This window comes from Myxine glutinosa, chromosome 4, assembly GCF_964187855.1.
Source record: "Myxine glutinosa chromosome 4, kmMyxGlut1.1, whole genome shotgun sequence".
Classification (NCBI taxonomy): domain Eukaryota; kingdom Metazoa; phylum Chordata; class Myxini; order Myxiniformes; family Myxinidae; genus Myxine; species Myxine glutinosa.
Window position 1 is genome coordinate 134,497,277 of NC_136264.1, and position 26,198 is coordinate 134,523,474.

At 42.5% G+C, this 26,198-nt stretch overlaps 2 protein-coding genes across 9 annotated transcripts in view; both read right to left on the reverse strand.

Moving 5' to 3' along the window:
* Positions 1-3,911, reverse strand: part of SLC7A4 (solute carrier family 7 member 4) — a 33,290-nt gene extending 29,379 nt beyond the window's left edge. The window contains exon 1 of the mRNA XM_068113530.2: positions 3,751-3,911. The gene's annotated coding sequence lies outside the window, so the exon portion shown is untranslated. The remainder of the gene's footprint in view (positions 1-3,750) is intronic.
* Positions 3,912-13,221: 9,310 nt separating this feature from the next.
* GPCPD1 (glycerophosphocholine phosphodiesterase 1) overlaps positions 13,222-26,198 on the reverse strand; it is a 97,287-nt gene continuing 84,310 nt past the window's right edge. For all 8 annotated transcript variants that reach the window (XM_078776455.1, XM_068113504.2, XM_068113506.2 and 5 more), the window contains exons 15-20: positions 24,548-24,606; positions 22,638-22,703; positions 16,611-16,753; positions 14,820-14,955; positions 13,896-14,056; positions 13,222-13,633 (exon numbers count right to left, since the gene is read on the reverse strand). In XM_078776455.1, coding sequence (XP_078632581.1) covers positions 13,582-13,633; positions 13,896-14,056; positions 14,820-14,955; positions 16,611-16,753; positions 22,638-22,703; positions 24,548-24,606 — 617 coding nt within the window. In that variant the 3' untranslated portion in view covers positions 13,222-13,581. The remainder of the gene's footprint in view (positions 13,634-13,895; positions 14,057-14,819; positions 14,956-16,610; positions 16,754-22,637; positions 22,704-24,547; positions 24,607-26,198) is intronic.

Below are 26,198 nucleotides of genomic sequence, written 5' to 3' on the forward strand. Positions count from 1 at the left end.
TGTGTGTGTGTTAAAGTTGACCGAGGTTGATTGACTCAGTTGACATCTCGTTGTTGATGACTCAGTTGATGTTGACTGTTGACTTGAAAAACTTGTTGAAAAACTTGAACTTGTTGAAACGAGATGTTGACTCAGTTGACTGACTGCCTGGACGCAACTGAGGTTGTGGATCTACTGATTGACCATCTATTGATGTGGATCCATGATCGAGGTTGTGGATCCGGCGTTTGGAGATAGTACATGGTGTTATGTAGAATTATTATATGTAAGTGCAAAATTTGCTACACTAGTGGAACCAATGTTTTTTTGCATCTACATACCCTTGGCAACAAGACCTGAGTTGGTTCCATTTTTTTCAATAGAGTCTTCGGCGGCCATTTTGAATATCAAAATGGCCGCCGTTTTTTGCAATTTTGTATGTATTCTAATTTCTACAGTCAAACTACACATAGATAACTATAATTACAATAATGAAAGAAATATGAACATTTGCTTTATTCTTTTTTATCTTACAGGTATTCATAGACGAGTTGGATTTCAGCTTCACCGCCGCATAATGTCATCGTTTGAAGAGCCGCCTTCTAAGAAGCAATGCGCAAGTTACGAACGTTGTGTATTCTGCCAAGAGAGAACTCCTGAACCTTTGGTTGACGTTGCTCATGCCAATTTCAAATGTGCTTCATATGAAACATTTCTTAGCAGCTTACACAAAAGAGTGCAACTTGGCAACTTAAGCTTTGCGTCAGCTAGTAAGAGACTATGTGATGTTTCTTCAGTCGTACTTAAAGAAAAAAAGGCTGCATGGCACAAGCAATGTTACAAGGCAGTGACAAATCGTGCTCATATCAAACGTGATGAAGTGAACTTTAGTAAATCTTGTGAATCAAAGAATATTTCAAATCTGACGAACGGCAAGAGGGGACGACCGTCGAATCCTCAAAACCGAGCAGCACCGTCAACTTCAGCAACAACTGTGTCAACAGTTACAAGATCTCAAAGCAAAAGTGACTCATTCTTCAGAGATAAATGTTTCTTTTGCCAGAAAGATACTAATGAGGTTCTCCATCCTTGTACTAGTTATAGTAGAGGCTCGCATTTCACAGATATTGTCAATAAGAGTGGAAACAAGACTTGGCAGGTAAACCTAGGTGATGTGATAACTTCTGGTGATTTACTTGCTAGAGATATTGTGTACCATCACCTTTGTTACACTCGTAACTGGGAAAAATATGTTCAACGTCCACATCGTAAGGGTGGTGAGTTGTCCTTTGAAGCCAAACAGGAAGAGAACCTGAAATCCATAGCAGCTGAAGTCGAGTTTACAAGCATCATACAGCAAAGGATTGATGAAGGAGAGTTCATCCCCATGCCTGATGTGCACCTTCTGTATAAAGATATCTTCCAGAACCACAACGTTCCTGGTTTTGATCCCAACAAGAGGCTATCCTTAAACCAGAAACTGAAGAACAACCTGGATAATGTCGAAATCACAGGCATATCTGGAAAACGATCAACAGTTCATTCCAGTGATGCTGGTGCTGCAGCTATTCGGGCAGCTTCTGCTGAACAAAAGGATATGCAAGCAAAGTTCAAAATTCTCTTTCAAAGTGGAAAGATTATAAGAAATGCAATAACACAGGCGAGGCAAAATCCTTGGAAATTTGAGGGGTCGCTAAAGGACAGTATTGAAGTTGGAATACCGGAACAACTGTTCTGTATGATAAGATGGATCATCCAGGGAGCAGCCACCACCAAAACACAATCACGCAATGAAAAGATAAATGGAACATGTGCACTTATTGGACAGCACATCATCCAGGAGTTCAAATCTGATCGGCAGGTGCAATATCAGCCAAAGTCCTCAACTTCAACCTTCAGGTTCACAACTGAAACGCCATTAGGGGTTGGACTTTCACTCCATAGCCATCATGCACACCGCAGTCGCAGAGACACAGACATGTTGTACCAGAGTGGCGTTGGTGTTTCACATCAACGTGTAAAGGAGATCACTTCAAAGATTGCCACCACAGTCCAAGAGAATATGAATGAATTCAATGGCGTTTACGTGCCTCCAGGACTGTTGAAAAATCTGCCAATCAGATGCTCAGCTGATAACATAGATGCCAAGGTAGACACAGCTGATGGACGGAACACATTCCATGGGACTGCTCTTGCTGTCTATCAACGAGTTCCCCCAGATGTATCAGAATACGAGACTGTAGCTGAACCACTGAAGCTGCATGACAACACCTCAACAAAACTTGAGAACATCCTGCCAACTGTGACTGAAATGTCTGACTGTACAATTACTGGTAACCCCAAGCCAAGTAGAAGTCCACGCTATGAAAACTTTAAACTTGGTCAGTATCAAGATAAAGTTGTTAATGCAACACAGCAAGACTTTGCATGGCTACTTTCACGGTATTCACAGAGGCACCATGAAGAGACATCAGACGGTATACCAGTTTGTTGGTATATTTCTCAAAAAACGTCTGTTAACTGGATATGTGTTCTGGTGGATTTTCTGTACAAGGAATGACAAAAATGCCAGAAAAAATGGTTAATCAAAGTGTTTTATGTGAAAAGATACATACAAAATTGCAAAAAATGGCGGCCATTTTGAAAGTTTGAAAGACGCCATTGAAAAAAATTGAACCAATTGTTGGATTTCTAATTTTGCTTAGGGTATAAGGATTCCAAAAAACATTGGTTCCACTAGTGTAGCAAATTTTGCACTACAATGACACAACACCAAGTACTAAGAGGTCCTGGGCTGAAAGGATCGAAACCTCGAGTAAGAACGGTGCCCAGCTGATGATCCGTGCAGTCGGGAAACGAGTCAATTGCTTACGGGTTAAGGTTCTTGCTTTAGGTGGAGAAACTATGTTTGAGGTTTACAATTTAAATAAAGTTGAATATGGGATGTTGTGAAATTAACATCATTTACAACAATCCTTTAAATTATTTAAGTTTAGGAACAACCGATGCTGTACAATTAATTGTGTGTGTGTGTGTGTGTGTGTGTGTGTGTGTGTGTGTGTGTGTGTGTGTGTGTGTGTGTGTGTGTGTGTGTGTGTGGCACCAAAATAAATTTGTTCCCATCCACATTTATTCACCTGATCGAGAGGGTGTGCGAGTTCAACTGTTGTATGCCCGTAGACAATGACTGGATGATGCAAAACAATCCATACTATGAGTAGTGTGTCTGTGTGTTTGTGTGTCGCCATGGCCGAACACGTCTAAGTCCAACTTTCAGAGGATCATTAGTGAGTAGGCTACAGAAGTGTTTTAGCACACAATTTTTTTTTTTTTTAGAAAAAAAGTTTTTTTGTTTAAAAATAATCGCTCTGTCTAGAGCGATTATTATTTTTAAACAAAATTTTTTTCCCCTACAACATTTTTTAAACATCAATTTTTACATGTCTACAAAGGTTCCGATACTCTAGTATAGAGTCTATAGCCTTTGTGGACATGTAAAAATTGATATTGAATTATCCCCGATTAATGTGTGTATGTAATATAATATTAAATACAAATTTTCCTTCGTGAGTGTAGTCTGTAGGGAAGAGGTTTTGAACCCACAAAAATATAGAAAAAAACCCAAATTGATTTCTTCAAAATGCCAACAGAATTAGAACATCCCCGAGCAACGCCAGGTGCTCCTGCTAGTTCTTTATAAAAGCACAAGACCGGCCACGTCGCCGCGACTCAGTAATGAAAGCAGTCAAGACAGACGGCTTAACAATTTACCATGTGATGCAGTTTGATGATGGGGGATCCTCAGGCCGGCGCTTCGAATCCGATCGACATCCACGTGGATTCGCTCGCCAGCCGTTCCACGGACATTTGTACACGACGGGCAAAACACTCAGCGTCGCACACCTGCGCCATCCGTGGGTCACACCCCATACAGGGGCGTGGCAACAGAAGCCGCCGCCCACCCAAAGGAGGAACAACGAGGGCTGCTTGTGGTACACCAGGTGGGATTTCCAGTCAGTAACCGCGATATACCCCGAACGTTACAAGCAGAGAGTGTACATCGGCAGCATGTGTGTGTTCAGCCACAAGTCTGGATCTGTGTTCAGCAATTCCTAATTGCTGTAACTTAAAATATGTTATTTATTATTATAAGGTATGCTGGTACTGATAGTCATAGTGATATATAAACCCGTAACCGACGTTGATAACGATGATAATTTTACATGTTAATATTAAACATTAAAATGCAAAATTGAAATAAACATTAAGATGCAAAACAGCAAGCGAAGAAACGCATTTGTTTCCACAGGATTCAACTTTTAAAGGTGGAAATTACCACAGAAAACGCCTCACTCTCCAAACGTCACGTCACGCAAGCTCAATCGCACACCTTACGCTCGTTTGCGTGATGACGTACATAACATTCGTGGTGTCCAAGGGGTCAAACAATTTGCACGTAGGTACGAAACGACAGCACGTAAATCTGTGACGTCATCGCGTCCGTAACGTTCGTTAATTTTTTGTTTCTTGTTTCGTTGTCTGAATCCAGTTCGTTCTGATATAACATGAAACTGTGTGAATTATAATTTTTTATGAAAGTCCTTCCTAACCCTATATTCCTAATGGATTTTTTTCTTTTTCTGTTTTTACACAGGAAAGTAATATTTATATCACGGACACCTGCAAAAAAAACATGAAAATCATTCTTAAACGAAAAAAAATCATTCTTAAACGAAAAAATAATGAGTCACTTATTTTGCCCTGATCTATCTATAATTCCAGTAATCTCTGTGTGTATGTATGTATGTATGTATGTATGTATGTATGTATGTCTGTGACCGCTGTTTCTCGACAACCACGGGTCCGATATACTTTAAACTTGCCAGGTATATTGCTGGGGACCCGAGGATGTGCCTTTTCAAGGTTTCATATTAATCGGACAAGTAGTTACCGAGCTATGTCCAAAAAACGATTCAACCAATCAGAGAGCAGCGAGCTATCACGTGTGCCGAACGTGGCGAACAGACTCTGCCTCGGACGGCACATTTGAGAGCGTATTCATTTATTTCACGTTGGAAAACTATGTTGCCGTTAAACTATGTTTTAAAACTAAATAAAACTAATTTGCAATTCATCGTAACTGCGATTTGCGACCTTCCGGACAGTGAACTAGTGAAGACTTCACTTCCGGCAGCCAATCACAGAACGCGTTGTTGCGAGCCGAGCCGAGCGCGTGCGCCATTACGGTTCGTAATTCGATTTCTTCCGGAGAAAATAATAATTTCTCGATTTCTTATGCGCATTATTTCTCCCAGAGCGAAGGGCGGAAGCGAAGAGCGTTGTTTTTTTTGTTTACGGGCGTACGGGCGTACGGGCGGGGTAGAGCGTACGGGTAGCGTTTTTTTTTTTTTTTGGCAAGGAACGGGCACCCACGTACGGGCATGCCCTAGTATATATAAACACGACTGGGTTGTGTGCATTATAGTATCCAAATCCCATCACAGAAACCTTGGAAACTCACTGTTTACAGAAGTGCATAATTCCATACATTTCCAGAATTCCTTGTCTAGTTCCGTCAAGTCATGTCCGAATTCTGGTGACATTCCAATCATCAGTTTTCTCCAAACATCCCTATCCTGCACTGTTTCCTGAAGCTTTGGCAGAGCTTGTTTGCCGCCTTTATAGTCCAGGCTCTTTCACCTCTATATGGTGAAAACCAGGAAATAATTAGCATAAAACTTGGATTTTCAGGATAGCTTCAGGTTTTAATTGTTTAAACGTCACGTATCAAAAGTCCCCAAATGTCACGTGTGCGCTTCATGGTTAAATAAAGCATCTCGTTACCCAATAACCTTTTCCGGGACCCAGCAATGTCTTTTTGAAGGCCTGAATGAATTTTGAGGCTACATTAAAACTTCATTTCATCACTAACTAGCTGATACACCCGGCGTTGTCCGGGGGGGGGGGGGGGGGGGGAGAGGGGAGGTTGAAGGGAAGAGGGGAAGTGTAGGGGAGGGGGCAGGGAGGAGGATAGCTGGTAAAAGGATGTGACGTGGAAAATGGGTGCAGGGGGAGCGAAGGGAGGATGAGAGGGGGAGGGGAGGAGGACAAATTTCCCCATGGGACGAGGGCTTTAACCTCAGTGTTGCCCAGTTAAAAAAGGAAATTGTAATACCTTCAGCATGCTGGACACCAGTGAGTACACGATAGAAAAGAGACTGATTACTTGTGTTTGGTTCACGACCGCGCGCGAGGAGCAAGTTTTGAAGACAAAAGGACAAGATTTTCGCAGAGGTTCGATAAGCCAGCTCCTATGCGCGACATGATGCGGACATGGGAGAAGAAGGCTTTTTCAATAGGGAGTGTCCTTGATTTGACTTTAATTGGAGCTAGGCTCTTCTGCAGCAATTTCCCACCATTAAATCAAGACTAGGGCATGCCCGTACTATATCTATATCTAAAATTATATCCCCCCCCTCTATTTACATGAAATGGTTTGGTCCATGAAATGTTTTGGTCCATTCGCAACGCCAAAGCGAACGCTTTACATGAAATGGTTTCGTCCATGAAATGTTTTGGTCCATTCGCAACGCCAAAGCGAACGGCGAACGGCTTGCGAGTACAGTGACAATCCCCCCGGGGTTTTAATTAGTTTTAAAACGGAGCTTGGCAACCGCTGGCGTTCTTTAGCCGGCAGCTTCGCCCGCCCGAACGCCGTTACAGTACCTTCGACTGCGAGTTGCTCGGACTTCACTTGGCGGTCAGGCACTTCCGCCATCTGCTCGTGCGAGTACAGTGACAATCCCTCCCCCCTCTATTTACATGAAATGGTTTTTATTAGTTTTAAAACATAGTTTAACGCCAACATAGCGCCAACATAGTTTGCAAACGTGAAATAAATGAATACGCTCTCAAATGTGCCATCCGAGGCAGAGTGTGTCCGCCACGTTCGGCACACGCGATAGTTCGCTGCTCTCTGATTGGTTGAATCGTTTTTTGGACATAGCTCGGTAAGTAATTGTCCGATTAATATGAAACCTTGAAAAGGCACATCCTCGGGTCCCCAGCAATATACCTGGCAAGTTAAAAGTATATCGGACCCGTGGTTGTCGAGAAACAGCGGTCACAGACAAACGTACAAACGTACAAACAGAGATTACTGGAATTATAGATAGACTAGGGCATTGCCCGTACGTGGGTGCCCGTTCCTTGCCAAAAAAAAAAAAAAACGCTACCCGTACGCTCTACCCCGCCCGTACGCCCGTAAACAAAAAAAACAACGCTCTTCGCTTCCGCCCTTCGCTCTGACTGAATTGGGAGAAATAATGCGCATAAGAAATCGAATTACGTACCGTAATGGCGGTCAGCTCGTAACGCGCTCAGCTCCGCTCGTCTCACATCGGCCACGCCTACGCAACAAAGCGTTCTGTGATTGGCTGCCGGAAGTGAAGTCTTCACTGTCCGGAAGTTCGCAAATCGCAGTTACGATGAATCGTTTTAATTTAATCGCAGTTTGAATTCGTTTTAAAACATAGTTTAACGGCAACATAGTTTTCCAACGTGAAATAAATGAATACGCTGTCAAATGTGCCGTCCGAGGCAGAGTCTGATCGCCACGTTCGGCACACGTGATAGCTCGCTGCTCTCTGATTGGTTGAAGCGTTTTTTGGACATAGCTCGGTAAGTACTTGTCCGATTAATATGAAACCTTGAAAAGGCACATCCTCGGGTCCCCAGCAATATACCTGGCAAGTTTAAAGTATATCGGACCCGTGGTTGTCGAGAAACAGCGGTCACAGACAAACACACAGACACACAGACACACAGACACACAGAGATTACTGGAATTATAGATAGATGAAGCATTTTTTTTAGATGAGTGTGCTATTTGCCTCAGCAGTCGATCTAGGAATGTTTATTTTTGGTACAAAGAAAATCTTCACTTTTATGAGGAAATTGAACAGCATCCTCCACATCATCCACATTATGATGTGGGCAGCAATTTCAGAAGATCACTTGATAGGGCCATATTTTTTCGATACAAGTGTCAATCACACTGCTTATTTGAACATGCTTCAGATGTGGTTTGTTCCACAACTGTGTGAGAGAGGTCTCGAGGCAATAGCTATCCAGCAACAAGATGGTGCACCAGCACATTATGCTCTCGCAGTTAGAGAATATCTCGATGACAAATTCAGTGGATGATGGATTGGATGTGGATCTGAGATAGTGTGGCCTCCTCGAAGTCCCGACTTAACAGCATGCGACACTCGCTTTGTGGCATTGTGAAAGAGGAAATTTCTCATCTCTGTCTAACAACAGTTGAAGACCTCAAAACAGCTGCTTTTATGACCTCCAACCTTCAACATGGAAGAAGATGTCCAGAAGAACAAGGAGGAAAATTCTAATTTGTGCGGAGAATGGAGGGGAGCATACAGATCAATTCTAACTAAATTCTAACTGCGTGCATAGGGACTTTGTGTCCACTCTGTAGTATAAGCATATTTGTATTATCAGAGAGAAGATATATTGTTAGGTTTATGGGGAGGGGAAGGGGGGGGGGGGGGGAGGTTAGAGATTACCTCAGAAGAGATAGAAGTGTAGAATAGTATGGGAAGAGTGCGAGTAAGAAGCAAATCTCGATGTAATGTAGGGACCTGTCCGAACGATGTAGGGACCTGTTAGCTTAAGGATTGTGTTTGAATGTGCACAATACGAGGGTCGTGCTTGTGATAAGATAGAGAGGGATTCAAGTTAAGGAATTGTGTGTTAAACCTCATGTAAACTTACACTGGGCATGCCGGGTGACATCTCTAGAACAGAGTTCACACCAACCCAGAAAAATCGAGGCAGGAACCCGTGGCATTCTGCCAGGTAAAAAGAGAGGGGGCAGAGCTATTATCATCCCTTGGACAGGGGTGGAGCCCAACGCATGAAGGAGGGGTGGAGAATTGTCAAGGGAGACGAGGGAGGAGCAAGTGGTGGTCGGTTCTGTGAGGAGAATTGAGCAGGAGAAATGTGGCTGTCAGTTCTGTGAGGAGAGAGGAGTGGGAACAGTGTGCTGTGGAGCTTGCGGTGTCTGTGGAGATTCTGAGGAAAATTGGAAGGAGGAAAGCTTAGAGGAGGTCATCTTTCCCGTCTGCCTTGGTCCTGATGCTGTTTTCATTCTCCCCGATTGCCTGTTGATCGTCCCGTTTGTCTCCTCTTCACCTCTTCGTCATCCTGCTGTCCCATCATCTCCTCAACACCAGCTACCCATCTCAACACCAGCTCCGTGCTCCTGCTCCTCCGCTGCCAGAGCAGAGATAAGTCGCCCGGTTTTGTCCTTCCTCCCCGTCTGTGATTGTGACTGGAGAAGCACCTTCGAAGTTATAAGATTGATTTGACCTAATTGTTACCACATTTTACATGGTGGTTATTGATTTCATCTTCCCTGCTTGTTATTTGTTTGGGAATAAACCCGTTAGTTTATTAAAAGCTTTAAGGTTTTCGTGATCGTCCTCAGCCGCGCGCGCGAGCTCATATCGCCATAATTTGGAACACCTCGGAGATAAAGCCTGTTTCGGCCCATCTGTTCACGGGATGATGTTAACCAGCTGCGAACACGACAATATATTACTTACTATATATATTGACACGTAGCATCTCTCTGCCTAGCAACCAGAATCTGTAGTTTGTGTATAAATGCATACAAATATCAAAATAAAAGCCTATAAATCTATTGAAATGTATTATGCGGATCTAAGGAGGTATTGTAATTGATAAATCATTGACGTATTGCTCGAAATAAGACATTTTTTAGATTAATTAAGTTTCTTCTTGTCTTTTCTTTTGTAATGCTCATGTAATGATATTTGAGTGAGAGAAGTTCTCATTACGTCATCACCCTGCTGAAGTTCACACTGCTCCACCACCTCGCTCCCCTCTCAACATTATTACTAAAGTGCTGGCATACCAATATTTGTGTGCGTCATATATCACTGGAGATATACTCAAGAGGCACTGTGTCACATATCCCCAGTATAATCAAGAATCTCAACAACCCCTGTCTGAGTCATCATCCTCAGTGGCAAGATCCTCATCCTGTGGCTGCACATTGCAGAGCATGACAACCCTGCTCATCTGCACCCACACACTCATACACCCGACTTTGCATTTACAGCTTGAGTTTCATAAGTTTTTCAGGTGCCTTGTTGAGCAGTTGCCATCCCCACTCTCTTGGAGGAAGATCATTACCCAGCCATTGTTGCACCTGCAAATATGTTTAGAATGAATGTTGCCGAGCAGCTGCACTTGTGGGTGGAAGACTAGCAAGGTGAAATGTAGCATTCAATGACTTACACTGGCTATAGTGATTTTGTACGCGTAGTATGTACCGAACTTTGGTCCCTCAAACAACGCTAGGAGGAAGTTTTCTCCTGCATGGGACACATCAGCAACAGTTGTCTTTGTTGAGTATTGTTGGAAAACTCTTGGGATGCGCTGTCTTGAACAGGCTACAAAAACTTGCCGACAGGGTGTACCCAGAGTCAGTGTGGCTTTAGAGTCGAAAGGTCCACAATCGACACATTATCAATGAGGCAGCTGCAAGAGAAATGCAGAGAACTGAAGAAGCCTGCACTCTACAGAGTGAGTCACAAGTCCCAGGATACGGTTATAACTATTTATACACGTTTTGTTTATACCATGTATTTATACTGTTATCTTTCTTTTTCAGATAATACAAAGAATACATTAAACCAAGATGGCAGACACCATTCCATTTACAGTGGAGTGAGGCAGGTATCAGTGGTGTGGTGCAATGAGAGGACAAACACAAACAAGATGATGAAATAGGTGCAAGAAGACTTTGAGGAGCGTTTTGGAAAACCAGCACCGTAAAGATCAAATCTTCATCTTTTGGTAAAAAGGTATTTCAGAATGGAGGTGTACTCGATATCAAGCGCAGCGGTCGACCAAAAAAAAATCGTGATTTGGAAATTCAAAACATTAAAACATCCATTCTGAGATCTCCAAAAAAAATCATTCCAGAAACGTTCTACAGAGTTGGGTGTTTCATATTCATTGTTACGTTGCACAATGAATGAAGAGCTTCACATGAAACTATATAACCAACTGTCATTTGTGAATTGTCAGATGCAGATCATGAAAACAGGTTGACAGCTTGTGACGGACTGCTGCAGCACTTCGATACAATTCCCAAAATATCAAAGGTGGTGGTTGTTGTTGGTAGTGTTGTTGTATAGCCCCGGACAGTTCTCTTGGAGAAGCCCACAGCACGGAGACAGCCGCTCGATCTCACAAGAACAACCCAGAGATCTCACATATCCAGGATGGTGTACCCACACCTTCACAAAGTCAGGGCCAAGACAGAGTTAGAGAGAGAGGGAGAGAGAGGGATAAAGAGGGATGAAGAGGGATGAAGAGGGAGGAAGAGGGAGGAAGAGGGAGGAAGAGGGAGGAAGAGGGAGGAAGAGGGAGGAAGAGGGAGGAAGAGGGAGAAGGAAGGAGAAGGAAGGAGAGAGAAGGAGGGAGAAAGAGGGAGGAGACAAGAGGGAATAGGCCAGTCTATGGGGATCTAATCGGTACTCTGACTGTGACTGCACTGCCCTGACAAATTCAGGCAGCAGGGAAGAATGTTGAAGATTTGGCCCCTATTTTATTTGTGTGGTATGGGAGTGGGGGGTACAACCATCGCGAAGAGGGGTCCCCGATAGTTGTAGCTCAAAGGTTATGTTTAGTGATGAGTGTGCTGTTTACCTCAGTTCATCTCCATGCCATGTTTACTTTTGGAGTGATGCCAATCCGTATGTTGAAGTGCAAGACCACCCACATGTTGTCTGTCCACCACCTAAGTGGTCCTTACTTTTTTGATGCGTCGGTCAATCAGCAGTCGTATCTGCATATGTTGGAGAATTACCTCACACCTGAACTTGAATGACCTGATTAGCTCATGAGATTTATTTCCAGCAGGATGGGGCACCTGCACATCATGCATGTGTGGTAGGAAATTACCTCAATCAATTTTTTCCCAACCGTTGGATTGGCAGGTCTTCACCAAAACTTCTGTGGCTACTGCACAGTCCTGGCCTGACCAATTGTGACAACGCTCCGTGGGGAACATCAAAGCTGAGGTTGCAGAACATCGCATGGTATCTGTTGATGAACTGAAAGAACGCATTCAGGAAGAATTTTGAACCATAACACATGGTATTTTGGCACCATGGCACATGGTATTTTGGCACCATAACACATGGTATTTTGGCACCATAACACATGGTATTTTGGCACCATGGCACATGGTATTTTGTCACCATGGCACATGGTATTTTGCATTTGTTTTCACACCGAATCTGACAATGGTGGACGTCATACGGATGTAGTCGATGTCTAAGGAGGTATTGTAATTGTTGTATTACTGCAATATGTTATTACTCCTGGGGCTTATGGCTCACCCTGGTAGATGGTATAAACAAATCTTGTATAAGCAGCTAAAACCGTGTCCTGGGACTTATGACTCACCCTGTGCATTGCCTTTATTGACCTCACCAAGGCATTTGACTTTGTGAGCAGAGATGGCCTGTTCAAGATCTTGGCTAAGATTGACTGCCCACTCAAACTTCTCAACTTGGTGCAGTCATTCCATGAAAGGTAAGGCTTTGGGTGGGGATGAGGGGGGAAGTTTGAGTGTGTGAGGTGTGGTGGAAGGTTTGAGAAGGCGGGTTGAGGGAGAAGCATTGAGAGGGAGGGGCGAGATGGAAATTCTGTAGTGCTTCAATTTGATAAAGTGATGAAGACAATTTAGTCCTCTGTGGAAAAAATTACAATATTGAAAACAAAGATGGAAAAGCTACGATCGGTGGTTTGCTGATCAACAGCTGCTGGTTGCGTCTCAACTAGAAGTGAATTTGAGGTTCAATGACGGTCCAAGGTTCAATCTGTCGTTTGAGCTGGCCAAGCATCCTCTTCCTCCTTCTTCTTACTCCTCATAGCAATGTAGAGGGCATGCACCGCCTATGGTTACCAAAACCACCTTTAGATCGGGCCTATCAAATGAAGCAACGCTTCCATCCATTCAGACTTGCACGGTATTTCAAAACACCATGCCACAAACTGGTCTCACCAATCTCTGCTGGCAATTGATAAACGTGCAGCCACCGATTACAATGCCGACCATACATCACTTGGTAAATATGCCTGGATATTGGAATGTATAACTTAAGTATTTTGACATGAGTTCAATTTCATTTTCAAGGTCTTTATTTCCTTCATTAATATAAATTGGTAAAGATTAAAATGACTAGTCCCAAGTGAGACAGATGCTGTTAGTCAGGGGGTGGGGAGCCAATCCCTCCTTTAACAACCCAATCCCTCCTCCCGATGGAGGGCTGTCGTAGTCCAGCTGCATTAGGTTATATTAAGGTTATATTAAGAGAGGGTTTTAAACCACAAATTTTGCATTTGACCCATGGCATTTGGGCTGCCTCAAGAGTAACTAGTATGGACAAGCATTTCACAGTAACAAACTTAGGGCCAAGGTACTTTATCCGTGATAACATTGTGAAAAATCAAACAAAGTTATCAAGCATTTCCTTTGGACACCTAGCTCTGGAGGCCCGATTGCTTCCGCTCCAGCAGTGAATACTCGTAAATCCTGAAAAAAAGATACATACGCATACATGAAGGCCATCATTTGGGTTAACATGCGACATATTTCAGACGAGTTCAGTTACAGTATCATTTAACAGGAACTTAAGCCTTGTGATTGAGCCTGCGCACATGTTGAATCGGACACGGACATTGGCACACTAGCAACAAATCGATGCCTTCCCGTTTGTAAACAAGTGATATATGCACAAGCTCCTCCATGAGCCTTAGCTGGAGGGAAAAAAATCCCAAATGTGATTGATACTCACTTGTCATACACAAGACCATGCACCCCCTCCCTCTCCAGAATTCTTTGATTCTCCAGGTTATTTGTGTCCTTTCCCCAGCAGAAGATGAGAAATCCCAAAGTTCTGGCTTTCTTTATGTATCCAGGGTTCCTTAAAAGGTCTTCGGCGTGAACATTAATACCCTGAACACACCACGCAATGAAAGAAAGGTTAAGAATACCGTTACTTCAGTTCCTCTTAATATCTAGAAACACATTGTTTTACAAGAGATACGCCAAAAGAATCAGGAATATCAACGCTCCATCTGAAAGTCCATGTTTGTGGTGGGTTCTTCCAACGCAGTTCAACGAGTAGCACAATTAGCATTTCTTGGTTAGAGGCCGAGTCGGTGTCAGCTTGCAACCAACACAGGTAGATCAGTGGACTCCATTTTCTATAAACTCATTCCACCCACCTCGTCCTCTCCCTCCCCATCCAACAATCCATTTCCTGCTCCAACAATGCTTCGCCACCTTGAGATTACATGCGCTCTTACAAGAACTCTCATCTGGTTACCCTCTGCAAGGCTAAACTGAATTGTTCAATTTTACTTTCCATCCTTGATCCCACTTTTCTATAGTCTGTGCAACTGTCTGAGACTGAGGACTCGTGCTCTTCCCTTCAACTTTTCCCAAGACTGATGCTCATTCCCACCTCATGGCTTCTCCTACACTCTTGATCTCTCGTACTGCTGCTACCACCCCCACTCCACATGCTTTTCCCCCCTCACTGGACTCCCCTTCTCATACTGCAATGCATGTATGCGTTTTCCATTGGTGTCTACATACTCTGCTCTGTCTGGCTGTTAGTCCGATTCAGCAAAGTAATTTTTATTTATTTATCATCGTTGGAGCTCGTGAAATGAAAAGAAAAATTAAACAATGTGAGATAGGTAGAGTGGATTACCAGGAGGTTGTTTGATTGGGCAAAGTGCATGGCGATATCGGTGCTGCGGTTACGGATGTCCATCAACTCATCATACACATTGGTGGTACCCTGAGTCAAAAACAACACCGGGAATCTGTTCTGTTTGCGTCGTATACTGGAAGACAGCGAGACGAAAATCAAAGCAGGTACAACAGAGAAGGTTGCACAAGAGGGGAGTACACATTTAATTTTGAGCTCAAATATATCAAAGCATCCCCTCTAAACATCTGGACAAGCATTTATGAGTGACGACAAAGTTGACAATCACAATTTCTAATACTAACCAACTCAAGTACGTGGCTCTGCGGACCCACGTCACCAATTCTAAGAGACCGGGTTTTTATTCTTTATGCTTTGAGTAATCGGTTATACACAAAATCAGACAGCAATTAAAACGGGTGACTTGCACTACCATTGGAGTTCGCCCTATACAATGCTGAAAGCCACTGAATGTAAAGGGCTGCAAAGAAAAAGAGGAAAAACTGCCACAACCTTCACTGAGTCCTGAAAAAAAGGAAACGTCTTCACAGAACACTGTGCAGGAGGCATTGCTGAAAATCTGTGTGCGTTTGGATGAAATATAATTAAATATCCAATTCCGTCAGTATTTATTGCTGGGTTTAATTGCGCTTTAACCAGTGCATAACCAGCATAAAAAAATGTTTTTTATAGACTAGTACACCCGCAGACTCCTGGAGGGGCAGGAAGGGTCATTCCTCTTTGGGGTATATAGATTACAGTCGATCTATGGACGGATCTCAAGAACATTGGATGTGTGTTAATTTAGCAAGTTTCTTGTGGAGAGATCGCCAAGTGGTTTAAGCATTTGAGCAAGCACTCCATTCAAAACCGTTAAGGAATGGCTGGCTTGGCAAGTGCTAGCTAGCTGCTTGGTAAAGGAGCACAACCTGAGCTTGTCTCTTTCAGTTGCATATCAAACAGCAGGAGCGAGTTTCAAAAGTTTGCTACGAAAAATGCCACGGTAGCGGAAGAAAGGGCCATGTTAATAACCCGTCATATGTGGGTTATATAGAGTACAGTAGATCTTCGCTCAGTTCTGCAAGTTAACCTTCCTTCACGGATGTCGGGATTCCTCCAAATTTCTTCATTTAGTGTTATAAAGAGCATTAGCGACTGTTGAAAAAGCTAAGCATACGTGTTTGTGGTTTATAATATTTTTACTTCCTGTAGAAGCCGTTGCTCCCACGGAAACGGCATTATAACTATAAGCTATTTATACACGTTATCACTGCAGGAAAAACGCCTTGGGGAAGTGGGACATTATTCGTATTTATATTATTTTGTAATAACATTTAAAATATGGGATTATCATTAATTTTGTTATTAAAAGCGTCTTTGGAAAAACGCTACGATAAATCTTCTTCTTTGGACAAACGCCAGGATAAAGCTAACTTAATATGGATATACACCTCAACACGCAACCCATTGACGGTAATGGCAGGGAAAACCTGCTGGGGGAGAAAACCCCCTTGGGGAGGGGGGCAAATGAATACTCTACAACCTTCATTATGTAACCCTTGGTCATCCTGTCAAGTTTGGTTGAGATTGGATAAGTAAGGCCGGAATGTATTGGCGTCAAAAATTCATCAGACAGACGGACAGACACAAATGATGTATTTTAGTATGATAGAAAGATGAAATATATTTAATGATAAGTATTAAACTTGTGTTAATTTTTTAAGTCGAGTCTAGTTTCCTTTTAAAGAGCACGGGTGAGAAATAGGATGTTACCTATGAATCTAGACTTACACAGAGCAGATGTCTGGATCAAAGCTGGAGAAGATGATCCGCCGTTGACAAGCATGTGTGAAAACACAGTGCAGAATGGCATCTATAAATTCGTTTATGTCGAAGAAAAATTCAGAGCCAAAAGCAAAATCCCAGCTTCCATCCTGGAAATACAAGAGAAATGACAATTTTGGAGATAGCAATGGTGGTGATAAATTAACGATCAGTGTTGGAAGTCATAACAGCTTGGCCGAGTAGTGCACAATAAGTAAGTAAATAAATATCCGTAGTAAAAGTAAATCAAGAGGTTGGCCCGTTTTAGCAATCCCAACTGAGGCCATGGCACATGATGCGTGAATGCCAGGCTCGAATCACAAATGCTTTTTAAACCTTTTCATTATACGTCCTTGTAAATAGATTTGAAAGTGCATTCTCCTCACATATTTCTAGCCTGGTGTTGGCTTAGCGGTTAGGGCACAGGCTTGGGATCCTAGGATCCTGAGTTCGAATCCCGGTCGATTGCTGAATTAACGCCAGGGGGGTTGACTCAGCCTGTCATCCTTCCGAGGACGGCAAATTGAGTACCAGTTCACTGGTAATTCCCTGCGTGACGCAAGAGGCGACCAACAGGGTTGGCGGCAGGAAGGGCATCCGGCCATAAAACATTGCTTCAAAAAGGGGACCACGGTGCCCAAAAAAGGCCAACCCCTGCTCTGCAGGACAAAATGGCCTCTAAAGGTGGTTCCATTCTCCTCACATATTGATTGATTGACATATTGATCTCCTCAGCGATTTATATACAAGCTCCACCATGATTACCTCCGCCACCAAGGGTGGATGGAGGTTATGTTTTCACCCCTGTCTGTTTGTTACTTGCGAAAATCGAAGATTTTTCAAGTATATTGGTTGGTATGTTGGTCTTGTGCGTTATTCTCTCTCTCTGTTTGTCTGTCTGTCTGTCTGTATGTATGTATGTATGTATGTCAGTCACCTACAGGTCACAATTTTCAACCGACCTTCACGAAACTTCACCAAATGGTAGAGTTGGTCATAATGCAAGAAGCCTATTGTTTGTGGGGTCAAAAGGTCAATAGTCATATTTCAGTCACCAACTTTGTCATATTTCTAAAACTACTGAGGTACCCGTGTTACGCACGTGTGGGAGGCCAGAAGCAAACAGACAATGCAGAAACGGCGAATGCTAAAGCATGAAACCAATAAATTCCACATTCCTGTAGCACCTTCAGTCGCACGTCAGGCATGGACAGCAAGTTCGTGAAGGACTTCCATGAAAAAAGTACCCGTTCGCAAACAAAAGGGTACGTTTGTTCTATACCCAGTCAATGGCGAATCTGCATATGGCTATCCGCAAATTTCACATTTAGAAAGTAGAAACCGTCACGGCATTTCGTCATTCACTTGAACTCGATATCTCTTTTTTCGTTCCAAACACCATAACTTCAATCACAAATTAAATTGCATTAATATAAAAAATAAACTTTTAACAACATTCGTGACATAAACAAATATTTAAATCCTGATGTGAAGTTCCGTACGGTTGGGTGAATACAATTACGAATTCAAAATCATAATTGTATTTACTCAATTGATACTTCAACAAAATACTGTTTTAAATGACGGTTTTATTGGGATATTATCAAACCAGCTCATTGCCGTCATCTGTTCACTTCCGGATTCGCGAAAGGTTCCTAATTCATCAGGATTTTCCTCAATTCCACAATGAAATGTTCATGCAATACTGTTCAGCCGTTTTTAATTTTCATGTCATGTTCTTTTGGTGAATTAATCGTAGGATTTTACTGCAGGGATTCCAGGAAATTGTTGTGATCAGTTCAGCCGTTTTTGCGGTACCCGGGACAATAATGTTATGCGGGAGTCCAAACCTGAAAATGCTGGAGACCAAAGTTGAAATTGGAAAAACAAAATAGCCCATTTTACTCCAGGTGGTCCCAGGATTACCCACTCAAAATGTCGTTGCGATCGGTTCAGCCGTTTTTGCGGTACCTGGGAACGGACGGACGGACAGACAGACGGACGTTTGGTGAATTATAGTAAGATGCTCAATTTTCATCCGATTGACTTGAAATTTGAAGAGGGTTTGCATATCTGGTCACTAAATTCAACCAAGTATTTTTGAGATCAACATAAGCCGAATTTCTAAAATCCTCACTTTTCATCTGATTGACTTGGGATTTTAAGATGATTTGCATACCAGGTCACTGAATTCAAGCACCAATTATTTTTGAGGTCATCATAAGCCAACAACCTATTTCAGGGATTTCACAAGTATCGTGATATGCACGACATATTTCTTGTTTGTTTGTCCGTGAACAAGATATCTCAAAAAGTTGTGGACGGATTCGGACGAAATTTGGCAGAGAGGTAGTGTATGTGACATGGACGAAATAATTAGATTTTAATGAAGATCCGGATTCGGATCCGGCTACTATAATTTTTTAAATGATTCTTCACCATTGGGAGATAGGGCCAAAAACGATAAATAGCACGATATCTCAAAATGTTGTGGACGGATTTGCACGAAACCTGGTGGGCAAGTTGTGTGTGTGACAAAGAATCGATTCGATTTGGTTGAAGATCTGGATCTAGATAGAAGAATTTCAGTGATTCTTCACCATTGGGAGATAGGGCCAACAAACGATATAGTGCAGGATGTCTCAAAGTTATGGACGAGTTCTAACATGGACGGGTTATGACAAAACTAGGTGCATAAATTATAAATTGGTTGGGTGACAAGAACAAGCTGATTAGATTTTGATTTAGATCTGGATCCAGATATCAGTGGGATACAAAACGTAAACTGTTCACATGGTGGAGGTATCCTCCCTACTGAGTGTCGTTCTAGTTCTTACATTGATTCAAATCATTCTTATTTTGTATGCAGTCTGTGGCTGCTGGTTGCATCATTGCTGGGAGCATGGCTGTGCTGCTAATGGAATCCCCCTGTTACCAGTAAGCTGAGTACTCATTTTGCTGACCTCGGAAGGATGAGAGGCTGAGTCAACCCACCTGGTGTTATTTAACAGCATGACAGGGGCTGAAACTCAAGACCCAAGGATCTAATCCAACACACACATATATAATAAGTGTGTGTGTGTGTGTGTGTGTGTGTGTGTGTGTGTGTGTGTGTGTGTGTGTGTGTGTGTGTGTGTGTGTGTGTGTGTGTCCCCGTCCACTATAACTCCAAAACCATGACACCTAGCGGCAGCCTGAAACTTTGCATGCATACTAAGGGAACTCCAAGGGAGTGCATGAATGAAAACTGGGTATTTGGGTAAATTTAAACACCCTTTTTGAAGATTATTTAGGGGGTGCTCATAACAAAAAAAAACAACAAAAAAAAGCCTTACGAAAATGGTGGTGCAACATCTTGGTCAGTCCTCTGTCACATCGTTGGGTTCTTAAGCTGCCATTTTGTTTGGCCTGCTCATAAATGTCTAGCCTTGGAACCACGAGAACCATGGGCTAATCAATTATAATAATCAAAATCTGGCTTCGGATTTGAGGATCAGATCCCATGGACTAAATAATCTGGAGTGAAATCCAAAAATTAAGATATTAGCGATTGTTATCACCGAGTGTATTTATGTAAGCAAGGCTGTCATCCCTCCATCATTGTTGTCTTAATTCATATCTCCATAGAATAGGGTGTCACTCTACTGGGATCTGCGATACTTGTAGGAAACCCGAAGATTATTTGAACCATCTGTTTATTTAAAAAATCCTTCTATATGACGGACCCAGATCGAGTTTATTTAAAAGTATGAAAGAGATGGGGATTGGCATGTCAGATTTGCTGAACATTTTCAGCCATTTGAACCAGAAGCATTGCCGACTCTGCAAAGCGGTTCTGAGATTTTTAAAAGAGTGCAGGAAATCCATATACTATTATGGATTACCTAAAGCAAAGACCCTCAATAGGCGGCCCACGGTCCATATCAGGACCATGGGCATCATCAGTCCGGACCGCGAAGCTATTTTGACCTAATCTCCCATTTTGGAGTTTCTTGTATACATAATCAAGCTCCTGGAAGAGTTGGAACACAGAGCAGATGAGGATGCAACAAAACAAAAGGAACAGCAGAAAGGAACAAAATAATGAAGCCTGACAAATTGTGGTGAAGAGAAAGAAGAACCCGTCTTTCATTCCCGATGGGGAAATAGTGAAAGTGGAGAATATTAAAATGTTTAAAATACAGTACTTTTAAAAGAATGAGGAAGAATGCTTTACAAACTTTACATTCAGGGAAGATTTTGTTTGGAATTATTGTGAAAAAGAGAAATACAGAATGAAATCCAGGAAGTATTTTGTGCACACATACTCCGCCTAGCTCATACAAATCTCTACCACCCGTGGCAGTGTTCCTCAGTGCTGACTATATAGTTTCCTCATTTCAGTGAACACAGCAATATAGGGTAAGAAATGGAAAGTTGATTCTGAGAAGTCATTTCAACAATGAGTGGGAGGAGAAGTTCTTCTTCAAGGAGCATAATGGCTAGGGTCTCTGCCTTGTCTGCAAGGAGACGGTGGCATTGCCTAAGAAGGGAAATGTGGAGCACCACTACTCTGCACACCATGGCTCCATGTACGACAACGACATGGGTAAAGCGCGCAAGGAGGGGATGTCACAACTGAAGAAGACCCTCCAGAATAAAGAGTTGTCATTCAAGAAAGTGACAAGCGACAAAGGTCGTGACATGTGCAAGCTATGGAATTAGCAGCATCATAGCAAAGAAGTTGAAGCCCTTTTCCGATGGAGAATACATCAAAGAGTGCATCGGCAAGTTTGTGGAAACGTGCTGTCCTGAGAAGAAGGGCCTGGTGAAGAAATTTACCTTGAGTGACAGTACTGTTACGCAGTGTTCAATCGCTGGCTGAAGATGTTCACTTGTAGCTCAAGGACACGATCACTGGATTTCAGTACTTTTCTCTTGCTCTGGATGGCAGTAAGGACATCACTGATGTCAAACTGCTGGCGATCTATGTCCGAGGTGTGGACAAGGACCTAAAAGTCACCGAGCAGATGTTGGGGTTGCGTGCCATTTATGGCATTGCAAAGGGTGAGGACGATTCAGGGAATTGCTTGTTGCATTCAATGCTTCTGGGTTGACGTCTTAAAAGTTTTTTGGTATAGCTATTTGGTATAGTATTTGGTATTTTTTGGATCAAATAGTGCCTCAAACATGCTTGGTGCATGCATCTATTTCCGGGGCCACGTTGAGAGGGCTGGAGGGCTTGGAGCTTCCCAGAGTGATGTGGTGCCATTTCATTATTCATCAAGAGGCACTATGTGCGGATATACCGGAGGCACTACATTGAGTATGAAATATGGCACGAACAAATACTGCTCCCGCCTCAGACCCTCATCTTGAACTGTGTCTCTGCCTGGGTCACTCTTGCTTCTGGCCCCGCGTTGACATCATGGACGAGCAAAAGCGACTGCATTGCTCACATACACTGCACTATCCTGACCATTCATATTTTGCCTTGCTATAATTACAATACAGTATTTTGATCAACTATTTGTTTTATTCGTTCGCACTGATGAAGGTTGGCACATCATCATGTCGTGTAGGTCAGATGGTGAGGTGGCGTGACGACTCCAGCGTACTGTTGTCAATCAATTTTATTTAGTTGGTACTGTAAAACTCATGCTTAATGACCCTAATTGTCTGAGAGAAGAATGTTAGTGGGTATGGGATCAAATAGATAAACTTTTAAGCAAGAACATTTTAAAGGGGTGGTGTCCACAGAATGTAGCTTTTACTCGTTTAAACTGTATTTGGTTGTGTGGGCCGCAAGGTGTTAAGGAATTTTGGTTCTGGCCCACGATAAAAAGTAGCCGAGGACCCATTGACAAAAAAGTAGTTGAGGATTTGTGGGAGTCCGAAAGGGAGGGAGGTTGGGGTGGGAGGAGGGTGGGATGAAGGAGGGGATTGGGTGGGATGAGAGGCACCACCAGGTACCTTTGTTAGTATATAATAAAAAAGTGAAATGAACAGACTCACTTTCGACTGCAAGGGCCACTTTATCTCGAGATTGAACCCAACATGCCCTGGAAGCACTTGCAGGACCTATGGCAAAGATATTATAATGTGAGGAACAAAATAACCAAACAATCAAGGAAAGACTGATTAGACATGCATTTCATTCACTCTCCTGTAGTTAGAGTGAACATCTTACCAATCTACTATATGACCTCAATTATCAACTTAGACAAAGACCCTTTAAACTTTAAAAGATAATTTTGGTATACCAAAAACAGAAGGAAAAGGTTTAAATAATGAAGCATGATTATCGCATTAACAGAAAGAAAAAGAAAATAAATAAATAAATAAATAAATAAACTTCATTTAAACCATTTGGTGCTCGTGTTCCCAATTTAAATATGAAATATTCTTCTTCGCGTTTCCGACAGTCATTTGTTTTCCAGAACGAGCATAAAATGCAGTAAATTATGTTTGCGGTAGCACAGATGAAATGATCGGTAAAGGTGATGGTGTCATTTGATCCTAGAATTAATGTCGTAGAGTCGATTAAATGCGAGCAGAGCAAAAGCTGATCAAGCACCTGAATGTTCCCGGTGGGAAATTGGAAGGTAACTTTGTTTCATCATATTTGAATGAATGCTCATGGCGCTCACACTTCTGTCCAATTGCCATTGCTCATCCGCCTGACGTCATAGTGACGTGACGTGACGTCAACGTCACGTCACGTGACGTTCATTAATCACGTCACGAACCTGATAATTCCATAAACTTCCTTTCTTTTCAAGCTGTCTCACTCCAAAAAAGGGCAGGTCCTGAAATGTCAGTGCTTCCACTAGTTTCTCATGGCGGATAGCAAGAATAGTTTTAGGCCAAGTAAAAAAAAAAAAACGTTTCTCATCCGGACTTTTTTGAAAAAAGGAGGAGGGAGGCCCTTACTATTTACTATTTTCATTTTTTTTGCTATTTTTTTCCAAGATGGCTGCCATTAATTGAATGACCACTGTGGCTGACTTAAAGACTCGATAGTTTGTCCAATGTAATGTGAAACATGCCAGTGTTGATTGTTACCGAAAGGCCTGCAATTTCATTTCCAAATTAGCAAATAAATATATGTTTTAACATACACACTTACACGTGCTTACACACACGAATATCGTCATATTCCCTACTCAAATTTGTACCATTAAAAGTATGAAATGCAAGATTTTTACATGTAAATTGCACTTGCCCAGTGCACAACCGCTGCGAGAATTGACCGTCTTCAGCACAAAGTGTTTGCGTTAAGCCAAGCATGTATTAACCAGGAAGTTCCGTTAGAGGGCGGGATCCATAATAGTTCAGATCATCAATGCACAAGATACGATCAGCAAACGCCCGGAAACTGCAAGTTTTAGACCGAGTTTCTTCGCAAAACGATTTTTTTTTAAACAAGTATATATTAAAAAAAAAAAGTATTAAATAGTAAATAAAAGTACGCGGCGACCAAAAAGGAAGCGGGCGGGGACGAGAAACATTTTTTTTTTTTTTACTTGGCCTTATTATTTTTAAAAATAATTTTGTGCCGTCGATGCAGACTGCTCGTTCTGGCTGGAATTAACAAGTACTTGCTGTCAAAATGAGACAAAAGATCAAATAGGCACCTCTCAACTTCTGATGTTAACACCATGGCCTTCAATAAGGACTGCAATTGGGCTTGTGAAATACATCCAAAATATACTTTTCACAAAAGGTTAGGGTCAACACAAGTCTGATAGAGCCCGAAACTCAACATGCGAAGCATTATCATCATAAATCCAAACAGCTTAATCGGAAAAAGATGACGATTAAAAAAAAAACAATTTTAAAATGGCATGAGCCAGGCCTGAAATTGATCAAACAATAATGAGGGTGTTACAGGGCTATACCAAAATAACTTTCGAACAAACAACCTTTTCGAGTGGTGGGAAGAACAGAGACTCTACGTCATCAAAAGAATCATCAGGTTCATCTGGAAAACAAAAATGACAATATGTTAATCAGAGGTAACAGCACTTGGTAGAGACCATACCTGTGCCAGGCTGAAGAGTTTATGTTTTGTATCCCACTGATGGGCCGGATCCATATATGGACCTGAACTAAAATCGAATTTGCTTGTTCTCGTCACCTAACCAACTCGTCCACCAAGTTTCGTCATAACTCATCCGCAACTTTTTGAAATATCAATATCAAAATTAATGATGAAGAATCACTTAGAAAATACAAAAATTCTCATTTCCAGATGTTCAACGAAATCGAATGTATTCGTTCTTGTCACACACCAACCTGTCCACCAAGCTTTGTCCAAATCTGTCCACAACGTTTTGAGATATCCTGCTCACAGACAGACAGAGGTAAAAACAACCTCCATCCACCTTCGCTGGCGGAGATAAAAACGGCACCTAAGTCGTGACCTGGGCAGATTTCACAAAAATAACGAGAGCTTCCAGGGAAGCAGAACTCCACTGAACTGACTGGACAACTTTAAAGTAGGTCAGTAGTTGTCTGTACTAGATTTGACTTAAATGAAAAGCCAATAATCTTGTATGCCGGCCTATGGCGGCCATTTTGTGACGGATCGGGTTGACGTGCGATAGCAATCTACCTTGTGTGGTAAGAGTCTCACACACCAAGTTTGATCAAAATCCATAAATATTTGTGGACGTTAAAGTCTTAACGTCGTTTCGGAGCTGAAAACAATATGGCGGCCTATGGCGGCCATTTTGTGACGGATCGGGTTGGAATGCAATAGCAACCTACCTTGTGTGGTGACGGTTAAACATTCTAAGTTTGATCAAAATCTGTTAATATTTGTGGACGCTAGAGTGTTAACGTCGTTTTCATGACCAAAAACAAAATGGTCGCCTAAGTCCGCCATTTTTCAACGGATCGGGCTGAAATGTAATACCAACCTGGTCCTTGCGGTAAGGATGCTGCATGTCAAGTTTGATCAGAATCAGTTGATAGTTGTGGACGCTGGAGTGTTAACGTCGAAAAGTTAACGGACGACACGATGACGACGACGACGACGACGACAGTCGCCGGATGCCGGAGGGTTCAGTATGTGATGAACTCAACTGGACGGTAGTCCAGTTGAGTTAAAAAGGTGTAGCCCACATTATGTTGCATTAGCAAATGTACATTTATACTGTAAAAGAGAAAAGGGTGGGGTAGTTGGTGGGAATGAGTGATGCATATATAAAAGTATACGTCATGGTGTAGATCGGGCTGGTAGGATGATGGCCTAGGCCCTAGAGGTAAGCACACTCGCCTCTGAGCTGTACAGCCTGGGTTCAGATCTCAGAGCAGCTATAAACTTTCATCCTGGTGCTTCAGAGGCGGGGTAAACCATCAATGCGTGTGCCATCCATCGGATTGATGTAAAGCCAAAAGAGCCGTCTGCCAGCACGGGAGTCATTGGTAGACGTTAAAGATCCCACCGTGCCTCGCGAAGAGGAGGCAAAAGTCATCGTCACCACCGTGAACAAATTCCAAATTCCTGCCAGTCAAACGTCAGGACTGGTACTGTGGTGCTGCGTACACACGACTCGATTGCCAGAGAGG